We start from the raw sequence: 18286 nt of genomic DNA, 5'->3' as shown, positions 1-18286 counted from the left end.
AAAAAGCAAAACAAAAAACGAGTCGACGGCTGATGGGTTTGTCGAAACGTTCTAGCCAATGCAGACATTTAGGAGGACGCAATAAATGAACTACGTGGTTAAATTAAACATTTTTTAGCACCTTCACATACTATAGACATTCACATGAAGTTTATTGCCTGTCTACAAGCTCGTTGTCCCCAGCGAAAGCTTGTACGCCGCGCCGTGCAGCCGAGTACCAGCGTGACGGAAGCCGTCAAACCAGAAGGCCAGAAGGCCGGCGATGGCGGAAGGGTCACGTGATCAAATATGGCAGCGCCCATGCGCTCGCGCTGTAAAGGGTCTATAAGGCACTTTTGCCTCTACCCGTGGAACTATTAGAGCATGTTGCCACTAATTATGTTTTCCTCGATAATCACTGAGAGTAGGCTTTCTGCTGCTTCTTTCTACCCCATATCAACGAAGCTCAAAGGAATGGAGGAAATGACGGCGCGTGGCGTTTTCGAGGGTAGTAAATATAGCCCCCTTTGAATCTGACCACACTAAAGAAACTTTTACATCTTGATGAGCCGCTTCAAGATTCTATGGTGCGAGGAAGCCCACCCAATGCACTGAAAAAAAGAGTCAAAATTTCTAAAGTAGAACAACTTTGCTTAGATTTTTCAAATTGATGTTTCCGCACACGTTTTAATGAAGGTAACCGATATTGTTGTCAGTTATATCAAGCATGAACGCTTGCATGATTAGACACCTCAGGCATGATGATGAGGTCCTGGGGTCACATTGCGCATTCCGCGAACGCGCGCTTCTCATTCGCCACTCTCGATGGCGGGTAGAGTGCGGCCTTCAGTTTCTGGCAAGAACGCCACCAGGCCTCCGCCGATCGTTATAAGCGCCATCGATAGCGTAAGTGGCGCGTTGATCGCTCGGGCGACCGTCAGCAGCTCGCGGTCGAAGTGTAGCAGGAGAAAGGCCAGCATCCAGCGGAAGGTCCAGGTGACCGAGGCCCCCACATGGTGCAGCAAGCCGGGCCCCGAACACAGCTCAGCTGTGAGCAGCGGTGGCAGGTGGCACAGGCCGACAGAGTAGCTGAACACCACAAGGATCACCGAGTACACAGCCTGCCAGCTGGTGTCACCGGGGGCCGACCCCTGTCTGTGGGCATGAGCAGCACAGAATAAGCTGTATGGGACTCACTATAGACATAGCAAGGATACATTGTCTCAACAATGTGCTCTATTTGTTGCATTTACAGCAGCGAGCGTATTGTGACGACTATGTATTGTGTGCTTTCTTTCCGTCGAAATACGGAAGGAAAACCCTAATGAACAGCCTCTCTCTCTCTCTCTCTCTCTCTCTCTCTCTGTCCTTTACAACGTGTTGTCAATATAAAGCCCCAGCTAGCCACGGTATAACGACTACGTGGCCGTGAATGGTCGCCACTTGAGGCACTAAGTATGTCTAACAAAGACGCTTTCGCGGTTTGGCGGGTACAACCCTGATTTAAGTTCCGATGCCCTGGAGGACGAGTTTGTCATTTCTCACGCAAGCCCTGCTTCACTTTGCTCAACCAATGAACTGTCGAATGAGCAGGCCATATGCGACACGTGGTGCGGTGCCCAGTGAACATTTCGCCCGTTCTCCTGTGCATTTTATTCAGACGTTACTGAACTGGAAAGACCCAAGACTGGCTGCATCATGTCTATGCGCAGAGCAGCATCAATGTCCTCGACGCCGTTGGACAGGCTGACGAACCCTGTGCAGAAGTGTGTTTTCGGTTCCTCCGCTGTGTTTGGGTTGTCAAGGGAACGTTGATAAAAATTATGAGGGACTTTAGCGACAAAAGTAGAGAAAGGCAAAAACCTTAGTGCCGCATTCTGCTACGCAACTGGCACTAATTAGTGAGTAATCCATTGATTAGTCAGTAATTAAGAACTAGGTGGGTAATGATTATTTATTCAATAATTAGTCATAGACGTATCTACTTAGTCGTCAATTAGTAATTAATTATTGAATTTCATAGTCATCATTAGTAATTGATCACTGATTGACATATGGCCATACAAGGCACGCATTCGCGCATACTGTGGTGATGATCTATGATTGGTCGAGACCTCTATGACGTCATCCCGCCTTGGCCAATCAGAGCCGCCGCAGAAGCGGGACACATTTTGTCCACGACAGAATGAGTCATTAAAGGCTTTCGGCTTAAAACCGGTTTGGCGTGAGTTCACCTGCCGCTCCTACGGTCCTCTTTCGCGCCTAGTCCGTTCTCAACAGGTGCCGAGAAGAGATTGAGCCACTACTCCACACCGACAAGAGAACTGAGAAACGAGCTGATAACACTGCTTGGCTGCTTTACCCGTGCACTAGCTTCACGCTATCTTTTCTCTCAAGTGTGGAAATGATGATCGTTAGCTCACTTCCCCATAAGGATGTTTAATTTATTTACTTTTTTTGCTTTCATGGGATGTCTTCAAAGTTTGTCTCCTCATTACGCATCGTTTTTAATGCATCTCAGAATGCTCTAATTCACCAATGCTGGCTGTTTCGTCATCATCTTAGATCGCATGTAATTCTTGCTTCATACAAAGATATGTGGATAAATATAGCGTGGCATATTGAGCCATTTAGCTTCGCACGCATCCAGCGAACCAATACATGACGTCGTACTAAGACTTTTACAAGTGTAAACCCTCAAGGAAGGTAACTGGTGAGACCTCATTTGGCTTGTATTAAGAACCGGAACAGCGAAAGAAACAGAAGAAATTCTGCGATACAGGCCCTGTTCTTTTTAGTTTTATTGCGAAAGCAATACTACGACAGCCAAAGCTAGACCTTGGGTGGCCGCAGCTTCGCTGTGAAGAAGTGTAGGTATACTGTCTCCTCATAAAAAATCAGCCTACCGTGGCATTTGAATGCCCGTTACCCCTATGTCACGGGCAAGAGCTGCCAACTCGGGTCGTTCCTTTCATGTAGGGAGGGTGATATCAGATTCAGCCTGCCAGAACCGTTTGCTTTCTCGTTACCCCTACGACATGCAGGTACGTCCATACGGCTTGGTTGAAGCGTGACTTTATATGTGGACTGGTAGCTTACGCTCTCGCATCATATACCCTTAAAGGATGAGCTTAAGTGTTCCCAACAGTGTAGCACCTTACACAGAAAGGGCGTAAGAGGGGAATAATGTAGCAGGCAAAAACAAAAGCTTCCGCCGTTGCTTTCTCCATTAAACTAGGGTTGCCCAGAGCTAAACCACAACTAATTTTGTTTATTTTATACTGCATGTTTCAGCACTTTCTACAGTTTTTGCAGCACTCTTTCTAGTCGACCGCTATGCACCAATCATGCATTTATCATGCGCAGTTCGTACACGAGGTCTCCTGAGATGCATCTATCACCTCATAATGTTCAGTAAGCACCGTGAACGAGCAGCAGCTTGTAATTAACGCACACGTTATCCGGAAAGAACATGGGAAAATAAATGCGATGAGCGTCTGTTTTAAATACGGCACACTTCGATGACCATCAAAATTCGAGGTATTTGTATAAAGCATCAGATGCATAAAAAGTGTAATGAATAGGCTTTATGTTTACATGCTTATGAGCGCGCTATCCCCTTACCTCCCCCCCCCCCACCACGCCACAAACTACTTGCTGATATGTCTTGGAGACTAATTACCGCAGCCAGTGCATCTCAGTGAACAGGTATCGAATTTTCTATTCAGTTTCTGACCGAATTTATCCTCGGCGTCCACCCAATTCGTTCAGCCGGTCAGACGCACCTGAGGACGAGATGTTCAAAGGGCGGGAAGATGCAGAAACAGGAGGCCACGAGCATCGTGGACACACACAGCAGCAGACGACGTCCCACGATGCGCGTCACGAAGGCGAACGTGACCACGAAGCCCGCGTGCACAGTCGTGATGGCGGCGGCCGCAAGGGGCGCCGCCACCGGAGCCACTAGTCCTTCCATGACCTGAGTGCCCCGGTAGAGGAAGAGCGGGGCGCAGGTGGAACCCTGCAACAGGTGCAGTACCAGGCAGGCGGACAGGCGCCTGCACACAATAGAACGCGATTTGAAAATATTAGAGAGATTTAGCTTACCGTGATCCGCGATCCGCCACCGTGACTCTACCGCGCTTGGGCGAAGCGCCCAGGCTGATTGGTCTCAACGCGGTAGGTCTATGTGCCTACATCCAGTATGTGGCGCCATCTATCGGCGTCAAGGGATCTGGGCATGCGCAGTGGAACGCGCGGTGGCGGATCACGGTAGCGGATCGCGGATCACGGTAAGCTAAAACTCTCTATTTACTTTGCCGTGAGAAAAAGGAGAGGTGCATTGACTGTTACTCGCCCCTAAAGAGCCTTCAGTGATGACATGGAGGAGGGAGGGAAAGAAGCAATATGGGAGTGCCGCAGTGAAGCGCCATCGATGGTTTAACCACTTCATTCTTATTGTGCACCGGCATCCAAATGCACACGGGCACCTTTTGAGCGTCGCCGCCATTTTAATGAGGTACAGGTTCGATCCCCACCCTCCCCATCAACCTGGCCGAATAGCGCCGTAAGACATCACGACGGGTACAACGTGATGGATGCGATCGGTCGGAGATATTCTATTGTAGTTTCGAAATTTGTAATCACGACCAGGCATCAGAATGCAGCGCGTCTGCCTAAAACCTCACTTAATCAGGAAACGCCTTAATGCCAGATGCCTCGAGTGAAGGCTTTTATCGCTTTCTTTCTGAAGCCTCCATTTTCGATCCGAAAGATGACCTGTAAATGAGGTTGTAAAAGAAGGTCCGGATGTTCCACATGTACACGCATCGCGACGCAATTGTGTGGCTTCGTTCGCATACGCTCCGGCGAGCGTCAACCACGTATACTCCGCAATTTTTTAGACTTTGCGAAAGCATTTGGCACCGTGCCTCACGCACGTTTGCTACTGAAGCTAGAGAACAATTCACATCCGAACGACCTTCTATGGGTCAAGGAATTTCTCAAGAATCGCTTCCATTTTACTTCAGTTAACCAACCTTTTACCTCATTGGCTGTAGCATCAGACGTCTCAAAACGTTCGGGCCTCGGTCCACAGCAATTTCAAATCTACAATAATGATTTACCAGCGCATCTAACATGCAACCGTCACATTTTTACCAACGAACGCGTCACCTTTCGCGCAATTATTAACATATGTCTCATCAAGCAGCTTTTGAAAACGAAATTAATTAGTTTTATCACTGGTAGGAAAAATGGCAACATAGCTAAATGCGATCAAATGAGATTTCTGTCATTTCGCGTCATTTCGTGGCGGCCAAGAGCACATCGCATCCTACACTCAACTCTGTTGCCGAACTTTTGTGATCTTAAAAATATATTGTCGCAACGACAAGCAACGATCTTTCCCGAGGCACTCATAACACCAACGCCATATCATCAGCAAACCGACTTCTTGCATTTCTGAAACGTTCCTGACGTCATGCACCACAACATGCGAAATTACCCGCTATAAATCGCTTATAAGGTGCAGGCTAGAGTATGCATCTCATATACGGCATCCACACCAGCTTATCTAGCTAACGACCTTGAGTTTTGTAGAATCGCACAGTAAGATTCATTCATTCTGGCTACTCTTTCAATACCAGCGTAACATTAAAACTTAGTCCGAACTTCTGAACCTAGGCACTCGCTGTCGAATAGCAAGTCTTTGAAGATTTCACACTTCGCCCAATTATCCCTCATACGTAACCCCACCTTCAAGTATATCCCACCACAGTGAGCATTCATTTCATATTGATCGAATGCTCATAAAAACTGCTACATTTCCTGGGTAATGCCCCTCGGCTAGCTATCTCCTCAAAACGGCGTTCACCACATAATTGCAATCACTTGACCATCAACGTTTGCGCCGGCTGCAGCCTTACGCTAAAAACATCCCGTGATAAGGAATCCATCTCTTGTGTAACAACCCGAAAAGGGTTGAAAGGGTTCATTACACCAATTTCGTAATGTAAACTGGTTATTGCATCTTATTCTTGATGTTCCATACACCTAAATCTTAAAGTGGAATGCCCGAAAGTCACCCATTTGTCTCTCGCATGAGCTGTGCTCCAGATATACCCGTTCCCAAAAAATATGCATCCATATGGCGATCAAAAGCGCAGGAAGGTCTTGGGCCTGGCGCTTCATGGAGTCTATGGAGGGAATCCAAATGTGGCATACACTGATACATCGCTATATGCATCAGCCGCACTGGCAATGATAGTGGCTCTTCGCAATGATGGCCACCCTATCATATAGCAGGAGCCATTTTTAGACCATCTCTAACGGCGGCTGAGGAGGCAGCTATCGCTCTAGTCATCTCTGACTCTCAAAGAGCCGTCTTAAATTTTAGCTCTCCATGCATTTCTCGGCAAACCAGCACCATACTCAGGCGCTGGGCCCCAACCAGAAACGTAACGCTCTGCTGTGTGCCTGCCCATGAGGGACTACGCATTTCCTGGGAGGCACATGACTACGCCCTAAATTTTACCTTCTAGGCGAGAAAGCACCACGCCGCCTCCATCGATGGAGAGTGCCTGATAAACTTCAGAGACGTTCTTCAACATTAACGCTTGCAATAGACAGATATACATGCCTCCTCACCTATCGCTATTCATCACGCACTCAACTTTCTGGCGGAGGCGTCAAGCTAGTACACGCCATGCCCGATAGTCATGCTTGGACATCTCCCTGACCTTAACGCCGCCTCCTGCCTACTATTCGGCAAAGCAGCCGATTCTCTTTATATATTACTCACCTGTTTCTCTAACCGACATCTTCCCCTGAGGTGGCAGCCATTTATTGAGAACCGCTCATGTCGAGCTCATCATCACGCGATCCGCGACTAACCATCGCCAGTGGCACTGAAGCTTGCGAAGGAGAACTCGTTGCGCGGGCCCCTCTATATACGCCATGAGCGGCGCTCTGCCCCCCCCCCCCCCCCTACAAATTTAATGGCCAAGAAATTTTACACCACCACCATACACTACTTTTTTACGTGTGGCGCGGAGAGCCAGCGGTGCTCGCTTCTCCTACCTCGTACACCTACGGCCCTTCTTCACTCACATGGCAAACTTCATTTATACCGGTGTATATCTCCACATATATTCAACATTGCCGGCCCCACAGTTTTCCAGTCCTCTGTCTACAGTTTCCCTCCATCACCACCGTGCCCATTTCACTCGCCTCTTCGGACCTCCTCTTTCAAAATGCCGAACTGCCCTCGACACATTCGTGGCGTCCAGGCGCGGCTGTGGTGTCGTTAGGTTCGCAGGCAGCCATGGAAGAGTCGCGCGCCAGAGCCAGGACTTCGACTACATTTACTCGATGTGAAACCGTAAAGCCATGAAGCTGACGTGATCCATGCAGAGGTTAAACCACAGCAAACCACGTCTGACTAGACCTAATTGGCTGTCTGGCACATCATAGCCGAAGTTGCTTTTGCGCCATAAGACCTCATATAACACCTAATTAAGCCTCCTATCTGGAGTTCACAAGTGCGAGATACCGGGCTAGTTGGTAATGCGTTCTCAAATTCTTGCATTTCTCCTGTGTGTCCGTGTGTCGTAACTTGCACTGTTTTTGATAATGCACTCCCATCTGGACCCTAGGTGATCTATATGAGTCTAACATGTGTTAGCAACACAGAATAACCAAGCATAAGAAAGCATTCGTTTGCATAATCAGGCTTAGCCAATGTAAGCCACATCCATTTTTAAATTTGTAGTTTTCAAGATTACTAAAAACCAATTAGTTTCAATTGAACGCTCTAATCTATTGGCGAAGGTCGACTTCATTTCATCCTCAGCGCAACTAAAATATTTGAAGTTCCTGCAAAGGTTGAGGGATACTGACTTGGCTTGCACGGCGTATTGCATGGTCGTCATGGCGGCCTCCCCAGGGCTCTTGTTGCTCTGCTTGAACTGCGGCGGCAGGGCGTACCCGTATAAACGCGCGGCGGCCGTGTCCGCATCGTGGCGACGGCCGCGCAGCAGCAGCCACCGAGGGCTCTCGACAAGCACTCCTTGCGCACCCAGCAGCCCCAGAGGAGCCAAGGACCACACAGACGCTTGTAGTCGCCACGAGAAGCCGGTCAGCGCGTAGCTCGCGACGATTCCCGTGCTGGTAGCCACCTGGGCCAGCGATGCGCGAACAAATTTAGGGAGCGTCCATTGATTTTGACTGAATGTGCGAGAGTGTGTGCTGTCTGGCTGTCTTCGTTTCCATTTAGGTATCTCCTCAACATGACGCCGGACACATGAGACCTCTGTGACCGCAGCCTGCTATCTTCATCCTAACAAGGTAAGCGTATAAACGATCAGTTCTGCAAAGTGCTAAATATTTTAGCCGTTTTATTCATCAAGCCAACCATCAATTTTGACCAAGTTATCTTTGCAAAGACGCGGCCGGCGAGCACACTGACAAATCGTTTGAGCGTGTTACTTTGTTCATAATGAAGTACTTGCCATTTTGGAGCTTTCTATGTTTCTTAATAAAGCCAGTGCCTAACAACAGTTGTAAACATTTTTAGTCACTCAGATGTAACAAAATAGACCTTGTGTTTGGCAGAGCACAGCAATAGCTGCTTATGCGCCATAAACCATCATATAACATAGAGATTAACTATCATTATCATAAGCATTCAAAGTAAGAAATCATTGTCACAGAGTGGTCACAGAAAACACCGACCTCGGTGAGCCCCGTGTAGAAGGCTCTCTTCTCCGGTGGCGCTACCTCTGCCACATACAGGCTAATGCCGATGGTCGTGAGTCCTAGCCACGCGCCGCACAACACTCTGGCCACAAAGAAGGCCACAATGTGGGTGGAGAACGCCAGCAGAAGCCACGAAGCCGTCAGGCCCACGGCGCACAGCAGCATCGTCGTCCTGCTGCCCAGGAACCAGAGCGGAAGACCTGCGGCGGGAAACGGTCGCTTAATCCCACAGTTCACACAGGTCTCAGCCAAGAGAGGCAGGAAGCTGGACATGAGGAAATATTTGGTCGGCTACCTTAAAAATGGGCAACAGAATAAGCGGCCTAAAGAGGGAGTGAACATTTGTAGTTTCTGTTATGGGCAGTAGCCACATGCAGTGGCTAGGCCCGTTAGATTGGCAGTGTAGCTGAGTGCTCGCGCGACGTTCGTTGCGGCTGGCGCGTGTCTCGTGCTCATGCCAGTGTTTCATTGAATCCTTGCTGGGACCATTAAATGTGCGAATGGCTAATATTGTTCCGGTGGAACCAATCCCATCATTTATGAATATAATCGCAGATGATATTTATCCAGTTAATGCCAAATTACTACATTTCTCCTTGATAAACGGCAAGCTACAGCACTACTTGAGGACCTTTAGTTCCCATGTTATAACTGTGACTGATGCCTCGGTATGTGAAGAGAGGGTGGGTGTGGACATTTTCTCTCAGTCCCTTGGCTGCGTTTTCCAGATTTCACCCAAATATATTTATCAAGGGAGTAATTACTCAGTGACATCCACCGAAAAGCAGTCATACGGCAACAAAGGAAAGCTATACAGCTTTCTTAGAAACTTCGTAGTTAAAGAAAATGACCAGGATGAAATTTTCTTCAGCTACGAAGTTTCTGAGAAAGCTGTATAGCTTTTCTTTGTGGCCGCATGGCTGCGTTTGGGTGGATGTCACTGAGTAATTACTCCCTTAATAGACATCTACTCCACCTTGGGGGATTCCCCTAAATATTTGGCCAATATATTTATCAGAGTTATTGGCTGTAGTTCTTGCCCTGCGTATGTTCCTAAATTCTTATTCAACGGCTTTATTGCTTACGGTCTCATTATATATGTGCATTTCTCTATATGCGTCTATTAAGTGGCAGTTAATCCGCACATTTAAATTTCTCATCCCTCCTCATGTTCAATCGATTAGGATAGTTTGGGTTCCTGGTCACAGGGGCCTTCATTTCAATGAGTTTGCTGATGCTTAAGCGAAAGCAGCCCCAAGTGGTCCGATCTTTGACCTCCTTCCAACCTGTGCGGTCGTCACGGCAGCATGTTATCGTAATTATATTTTAGGGCGAGAATTTCGCACTAATGCCCTTAATTCCCTGGATCATTTTAATCACCTTCTATTCCCTTCGAGAAGTAAAACATGGTGGTCTCACAAACTTCTTTCCTTCATGCGACTTCGATGACGTATTCCTCAACTAAACTTTTACCTTTAAAGGCCTGGTATAGCAACCTTTCCCTTGTGTCAATATTGTGATGAGCCAGAAACAATTGAACAGTTTTGCACTTCTGTCACCTATATGCATTGCTAAGGAGGTGGCTTTTGGAAATGTCAATACAGAAACTTAGCTTGCACCTGTCGTCAGCAGTTGTTCTGTCTCTTGGTGCTTCTATGCTGGGACGTGCCGATGGGAAAGTATGCTCTGCCTTAAAAAATGTTCGACTAGAATCAAAGCGTTTCCATCATAAATGGTCCTTTATTGCTATTGCTGATATACTTTTGGTTGTTCCTAATTATGTATTTATTTATTATTACATTGTTATTATTTTTTATCCCAATAATTAAAATTTCAGCAAGCCCATACACCACCCTCAACCATCACTGTCAATTAACAGCGATTTTATCAAAATTCTAACTCAGGTCTATAGAATGAAATTTCAGATACTATAATCACCGCCTGATCGTGGCCAATCACCACCACCATCTCCCTTGTTGGTATGCGCATTTTTTATGAGAACATTATAAACCTGTTATGTTGACAGCTCAACATGGCGTCATAAGTGGCGCGATTCCCACAGTAAGCGCAGCCGATGCTGCTTCCTCACCCATCATCGGTAGTACAGTTCGCATCGTCTACAGCCTAGACTACGCGGTCGTAACATGGTATCTTTCGTCATACAACCGCCTGAGGCCTTCTGCTTTAAGACGCCTGTCGACTGGCCTAAATGGAGGAAGCGTTTCTATACAAGGTGACAAGCCTGCGACAAGCCAGGGTCGCCAAAGTAAACACGCTGCTTGATGAGCGACTAGGCTGAAGGTGTCTTCGGCACCTTCCAACTCGCCGGTGAGAACGCCCAGAACTTACCACTCGTTATGAAGCAGTTCGACAACTATTTCATACCGCGGTGCAACGTCCTCTATGAACGGGCACTCTTCAACACGAGGGTCCAACACGACAAGTCAGTGAAAGACTTCGTGACTGCACTTCACACTTTTTGCAACCAATGTGAATACGGCACCCTCCGAGAGGAGCTGGTTCGAGACAGATTGTCGTCAGCATTCAAGATCAGAAATTGTCAGCGAGACTACAACTTGATGCTGATCTTACTCTCCAGAAGGCACTTGAGTCCATCAGACAAGTCGAAAGCGTACGCCAGAGACAATTGGAGCTTCACCTTCAAACGCTGACCGTCAAAAACGTTGCTTCAGAGAGACAGCACGTCAGGCATCCCCCAAGCACTACTCAGGACAACGACGGCCGAGAGCACTGAATCAAGTCCACATCCGCGTACAGCTGACGAAGTTCCGACTTTGTGTCTTTGGTGTGGTAAAGGCCGACACCAGCGTTCGCTATACCCAACGCGGTAGCAGGTATGCAAGGGCTGCCAAAAGAAGGGCCACTACGCGTCTGTCCGCATGTCATGTCTGGTGGACATCATTGAAGCATCGGGACCCGAAGTGAAAGTGCATTTCTCGGAACCGTCTCGTTCTTCAAAACGTCGACATGGGACACAACGATCCTTGTGCAAGTCCAACCGTCAAATTCTAGATCGACACAGGCGCCGACGAATGTGTCCTCCCAAAACCGACTACGACTTTCAGCACGCTCCGACATCAGCCTTCGTTGTCGTGTGCTCCTCAGCAGCTCTGCGGTCCTGATGGAAGACATCTCGCAGATAAAGGCGTAGCGCGTATTCAACTCGCCTACCGTGGGCAGGAAACGCTCCAAGGCGTCTACGTGCTGGAAAATGTCCACGCTCCCTTACTAGGCAAGACCGCCATCATCGCAAAGGTAAGCCCAAGAGACGAATTTATTTCGTTGTTGCGAGATTACCTTATCGGCAAGCTATTTACAATCTACACAGGCCACAAGCCATTGGTACTCATATTTACCTGAAAATATCTTGATCTTACACCCCGGCTAAAAAGACTTCAAATGTGATGGAGGAGGTATCAGTACGAAAAGGTATATGCCACTGGGAAAGAACTCCTCGTGGCCGACACGCTTTCCAGAGAGCCTCTGCAAGAGACTGACGACTTAGAGCTAGAGATCGACGTTGAAGCTTTTGTCCGCTGCGTGAGGACAAACCTCCCCATTAAGCACCACTGTCCTGAGTGGCTTAAAGAAGCCCAGAAAATGGATCGCGCTTCCTTATATCTTCGAGAACTCTGCATGAAAACCTGGCCTTCCCGAAGAGTTTTTCCGATGTAGGACTTTTCTACAAGCATCGTCAACAGCTTACCGTAGAGGACGATCTGCTACTCTACACAGAGCGAGTGGCTGTCCCACTGAGTCACTCACATGCAATAGTGGCTGTTCCATTCACATGCAAGAAAGAAATTTTGCGCCTTTTGCACGAAGGTCACTCTGGTATTACAAAGATGCATGCCCGCGCTAAGGACTCTGTTTGGTGGCCTGCAGTGGCCAAAGACATCAAAGCCACCATAAAACATTTTCAAAAATGTGCGGAGACGTCCAGAAACCGGAAAATTCCCCTTCAAATCAGAGAGTTCCGCTAAGGTCATGGCAGAGATTTGCAATGGACCTGTTCTTCAACAGCCACTAGTGGTTAATCGTCGCAGATTATTATTCTAGATACCCTGGAGCTCACGCGTCTAGAGAAACTGCCATCGCTTACAGGCATCAACCACTGCAAATAAATTTCCACCCGACATGGTATTCCAGAGGTATTGGTATCCTACAATGGTCTTCAGTTCTCGCCTTCTGATTTCACCAAATTTTCTCAGGAATACTGGTATAACCACCTAACATCAAGCCCACACTACCCTCAAAACAATGGAGTCGCCGAGGCTGCAGTGAAGATCATCAAACTCATGTGAAAATGACCCAAAACCCGTACTTGACAGTCTTATCCCACAGATCAATCCCGCTGAAAAATGGCTACAGCCCCTTCGAACTATTAATGGGGATGCGATTGACGACAAAGCTTCCTCTACCTCCCGGTAGTCTTGCTCTCCGTTTGCCAGACGCCTCTGAACTTCGCAATTTCAAAACCCAATACCGCGAACAGCAGAGCAGAAATTACAACAGACGACATGGCGTACGGCAACTTCCAAATTTCTGGAAGGTGAAGTCTGGGTTACAGACTTAATTTACAGCACAAAGGGAGCGTGATTACGCCTGCTAAAGAGCCCAGGTCATATGTGAGCGACACCAGAAACCGCACTGTACGACGAAATCAAATCCATCTTATCCCTTTTCTCTGGCCTGTGGAAGAGGAGAGAGACAACCAAGGTGTCGTGTACGAGACATCTCTGTATGGCGACACATACACAGACACGTCTCCGGGAGATTCCCAAACAACCTGCGCTGACAGCTCCCACCAGCACACCAGGAGTGATGTTGAGTCCTTCCTCCTAAGAGACTGCTTTTCTGTCAGGGGAGACGTAGGCAGTAGCCACATGCATGTGGCTAGGCCAGTTATCATGACTGCGCTTTTGCGTGCCCGCGTGACGCTCACTGCGGCTGGCACTAGCACGTGTCTCGTGCTTCTGCCATTATTCGCCTGGAATAAACCTTCCTGTTGGTATCTCAACAGGGTGCACTGAATTGAACGTTCTTTAGCGAACGGTGCCCACAAAGGCAGCACAACCAATTGGCCCATTAGTAGCACTCTGCTGGTGACGTCCGGCCCACCATGGGAGCAGCGCACTGCCAGCATGTACCAATATTGTGCTAATTAAGGTCTTTGTAGCCTGGGCATATTCACTCTGCACGTTGCATTTCAAGCCTGTGATAGAAATGCAGCTAGCACTGTAGACAGAGACAGAGACTAAGTGGACCACACAAACCAATGCGCCTAACCATCTACTGGTTGAAGCCTGTGTCTCGAGTAAATTTGAGAAACGTCTTGACGGCGTTGTGATTCAAGAAACAAGCATGAATGTCTTACTGTACCAAGTGAAAAATGGAAACGGTAGCTACGTCGGAAGTTATGTACACTATGGAGTCCTGTAAAGCACCTGCGCGCGAAATTGGCGTATTTCGCCATAACTCGAATGAACCCAGATGTATTTGGTGTCAAGACATAGTTACGAAAGCGACACACATATGTCGCCCATAAGGTTCGCCGCGGTGGCTGCTTAGAGAATAGGGAACTCCACTGTTGATCCTGAGGATGCCGGTGCAGTCCTGGCCGCCAGACACTCGCTTACTGGAGTATATGAGCGCTCGTTGGAACACCGGTTATTCGAATATTTCAAGACCCCCACTATGGCGTCCTCGTAGCCAGAGTTGCTTCTGGACGTTAAACAGTGTGCGAGAAACCTAAATTATTCTTCATAACTAGCTGGAACACCTTTAATATGGTAATCCAAATGCGACGGTATGGGTTGTTAACGGCAGAAAATGATATCGCATCGCCTGTGGCTGACGCTGTAATGTATGGCTACAGATGAAATGAACGCCTCGATTTATTTATCATGCATTGACACTGCACATTACATGAGCGCTTTGTTTTTCTTCCAATGAAACGCGGTCACCAACGGCCGGATCGAACCTGCAATATATCGGTACTGCAGTGGAGAACCTGAATCATGAGGCCACCACGGGCGAATTGGAACACTTTCGTTCAGATCTTAAATGATATCGTACTCGATAAGAGCGCTCCCCCGGTGGCCCCTAGAAGGAGCGCGTCGGTGAGCCAATAGTCTCCCGCCGACGGGTTGTACCAGGACTCTCGCTCGATGGCTGCTGTGGCTGCCGAAGTAAAGCCCAGTGTGGTGCCGGCGGCGCAGGAGCCCAGGCAGGCTGCCAGCATGCCCTGCACGTGGGTCCCCCACACCGTAGTGGTGTCGGTGTCGGTGATTGGTGTGCCACCTTTGGCCACGGGCTGCAGGTTACGCAGTTCCTCCATGGCAGCATTTCCCGCCGACTGCGCATTGTCGCTGAGCTCGGAAGCCACAGCGTGCAGCGCCCCGTCGAGGAACGGCGGCTGTGGCACTGCCAGCCGTGCCCTGGAAGAGTAAGGTCACTCATATAGCTTTGACTGGATGAATAGAGTGGAGAGGAAGTGGCGCAATTCCTTTGTAGGGCCACTAGAGGCACAGCGCTTTAACAAAATAGAGCCCAAAGGTTTGGTTCTGGGCACTGCTGAGTGCATCGCCATGCATTTCCGGCACTGCAAATTTCTGGAAAGATAGAAAGACTATAGTCATCATCAGAAAGTACTGACGGCTACTACAGCAGATCTATTACGAAGCTAATAAGGACCCAATCAATTTGGTATTCTTACTTTTGACAAAAGCTTTATATCTATAAGAATGCGCGCAACTCACTCCTTTAATACCTAAGGCTGCGCACGCCGTGCGTAACTGATGAGTGGAGGGCTTGGAGTTCTTTAGCTAGCACAGGCACAAAACAGAATACCAGAATGCTGCATTTCATCATCCTGCCTTTTTTATGCCTACGAGGGCAACTATAATCAGGAACGCATGGATCCCGTATCAGAGAAGCTAGTATACGCCCGCCACGCAAGCACGTTCTTGCAGCTTCTGTTAAACGGGCTTCATGTCTATGTTGTCTGTCTTTCACAAATTATGTCATCTTAGGACTGTATACGAATAAGTGTATTTGAAAGCATAAAGTCGCTAATTAGGGAAGTAGTGATTAACGAGTAACAGAGTGCACGTGCGCTAACGAATCCACAAGGGGAGCTGAGGTGTCCCGTATTAACGCGATAGCGTTAAAGGCCCCCGTTAACTAAACATCCGGCGTCGGCGGCCGGCATTGCGAGCGAAAAATCACGAGCATTTCACTGGAAGGCGGAAGCTGGAAGCTGACATAGCCGAGGACTATTATCTCGACATATGGTTGCCTGACATTACGTTTGGCAGACGCTGCTAACTCGGGCATCACCTTTCATATGGGAGAGTGACTTCAGAATCATCCTGCCAAGACCGTTGCATTCACGTTACCCTAGGCCATACAGGGACGTTCACACGGCTTGGTTACAGCGGGGCTTTATATGCGTGCCAGTAGCCTACCATGTGGCGTCATACCCTTAAAGTTGAAGTTGAAAGTTTATTCTCAAATCAAAAATACAGAAGTGTCCCCCACATTTTTTTTTTTCTTGTTTTCGCATATATTGAGTATACTTTTTAGTGAAATATAAAAATTCAGCTTTACTAGGTTAAAATACCGAAGCACTGACTCTGTTGTAAATGTATCTCTATCTGGTAAAATGCCTAAATGCGTAAATAGCCGACTGCCGAAAATATATTGTTTGGTGAATTCAAAGATGCCGGTCAAGAATTGGGAGTTGTCTTGGACAAGTCTTGTCATCAATAGAAAGCAATGCCTCTCGATGGCACTATATAATGACTGCAACATCTTTAGGACACATGTAATTATATGGCTCACTTCGATATCAAAGGCGGGAATATAAAAAATTTGCCACGACAGCTTAGTATATAGTTATACATTCTGTCACTAGACTCGAGGGTGGGTCTAAGGGTGGGACAGAGGCTAAATGCACATGCTACTGAAATTATCCGAGATCGTTACTAACGCTACGTTAATTCTCTGTCTCTAGGGTTTTGCGTATAACAGCGAACAATCAGTTTCCTTTCAAACGCGTTCCCGCAGTTTGTCGTGACGCCATATTTCATACCTGCATTTCCGCCTCAGAAAAAAACGTATTGGGCGCCTAAAGTTCAGGTGATGGCTATTCCTTGAAACGGCTTTCTCTGCAGCTTGATTGATAGGTTGGCGTACGTACGCATCGGATTTCTTGCGCTGGGCCAGGATTTTGCTGCGAAGGAACGGGAAGGCACACGTCTGGATTCCAACGTCGTCTTCTTGCATGAAATCTCGAGCGGCTGGGAACGTGAATTTTAGGTTTATTCTCTTCTTTTGTCAGTCAGCGCCAGAGCCATGCAATCCGCGAATCTGTTATCATGGCTTGGTCATGGTTACATCCCCTCGTACGCCATTTTATGAGGCCAACGACAACTTCTGGCACCGTTCAAGAAGCGGAAGCCTTTAGCAAGGACGCTCCCGGCATTCAATCAATATATTTGTTATATCATGTCCTCAATCTATTCTGTTTTAGCCTCGGTTTCATCCTGTTTCGGTTTCTGTTTTATAGATTGTGCCTGTACTTATTTCTTGGGGCTTGGATTGCGTCGTCATTAGTGATGTAGACCGACCTGCATGTATACATATACGAAGGAGGATATCTCACGAGATGTTTGCAGCATTGCGAAAAGCAGAGGCACCCCGGTCCAATCAGGATCACGCGCACTACAAGAGGCAAATGTGCTCCTAAGCGCCTCTCGTCTCCCAAATTGGCGGGGCTGACAGTAGGAGCACAATTCTCTAGTGCTCAGTGGCGAAAATCTTGTGAGACGGAGTATAGTGACGTGAATGCCACTTCGGCCTGTATGACATTTTTTTTTTTTTCAAATGATCAGTGCCCTGTGCGCCCTGTGCGCCCTGTGCGCCCCGTGGTGCACGGTGCTACAGGTGACTCCCAGCGGACCGGTAGACCGGGGATAGGGTCGGTGCCGCCCGCCGCCAACACCACCGCTCAATATGCATAAAATATGGTGAGGCAACCATAAAAGAGAAAAAATAATATGCCCCTGCCCGTGCAGTCAAACAATGAGTGTGTGCGTGTGTGTGAAGTGAAGTGAGCTGATTTCTTCCACTGTGCTATTGTTTGAGTAAGTGCCAATTTCTTTTTGCGAGCGAGGAGAGAGAATGTGTATGTTACGCTTGTACACTTGCGAAAAAAAAATCAATGCTGTGTCCCTTGTACACGTGTTAAAGCTGTTATAAAATGTGTTTCTAAATTCAATTTTTTTTTTTTTTGTCTTTGCAGTGTAAATATCATTGCACTTCTGCCCCTTTTTTCACAATGAAAGTAGTATATGTCATATCGTGTCTTCTATCTATTCTGTTCTAGTTTCGAATTCTATTATATATGAATTGTAGCTTTACCTGCGTCTTCGTATTTGGACTGTGTCTTCATCAATGTACCGACCTTTATATCCTGCGCTTTGTCAACAAAGAGGGCTTTTCAACATAGACTCCTGACGTGTAA

At 47.7% G+C, this 18286-nt stretch overlaps 1 protein-coding gene across 1 annotated transcript; it reads right to left on the bottom strand.

The window, feature by feature from the left end:
* Positions 1-545: 545 nt before the first annotated feature.
* Positions 546-17120, bottom strand: LOC146176694 (trehalose transporter 1-like protein). Its single transcript, XM_084581023.1, has 6 exons — positions 16961-17120; positions 14836-15197; positions 8713-8936; positions 7879-8156; positions 3765-4037; positions 546-1134 (listed from the first exon to the last, which is right to left on the bottom strand). The coding sequence occupies exons 1-6, from the start codon at positions 17044-17046 to the stop codon at positions 789-791; spliced, it is 1569 nt and encodes a 522-aa protein (XP_084437149.1). The 5' UTR covers positions 17047-17120; the 3' UTR covers positions 546-788.
* Positions 17121-18286: the final 1166 nt, after the last annotated feature.

Source organism: Amblyomma maculatum, chromosome 10, assembly GCF_055883805.1.
Source record: "Amblyomma maculatum isolate TAMU_Amacu chromosome 10, ASM5588380v1, whole genome shotgun sequence".
NCBI classification, from domain to species: Eukaryota; Metazoa; Arthropoda; class Arachnida; order Ixodida; family Ixodidae; genus Amblyomma; species Amblyomma maculatum.
Note: the sequence above shows the minus strand (reverse complement) of the source record. Positions and strands in the feature narration are given on the sequence as shown.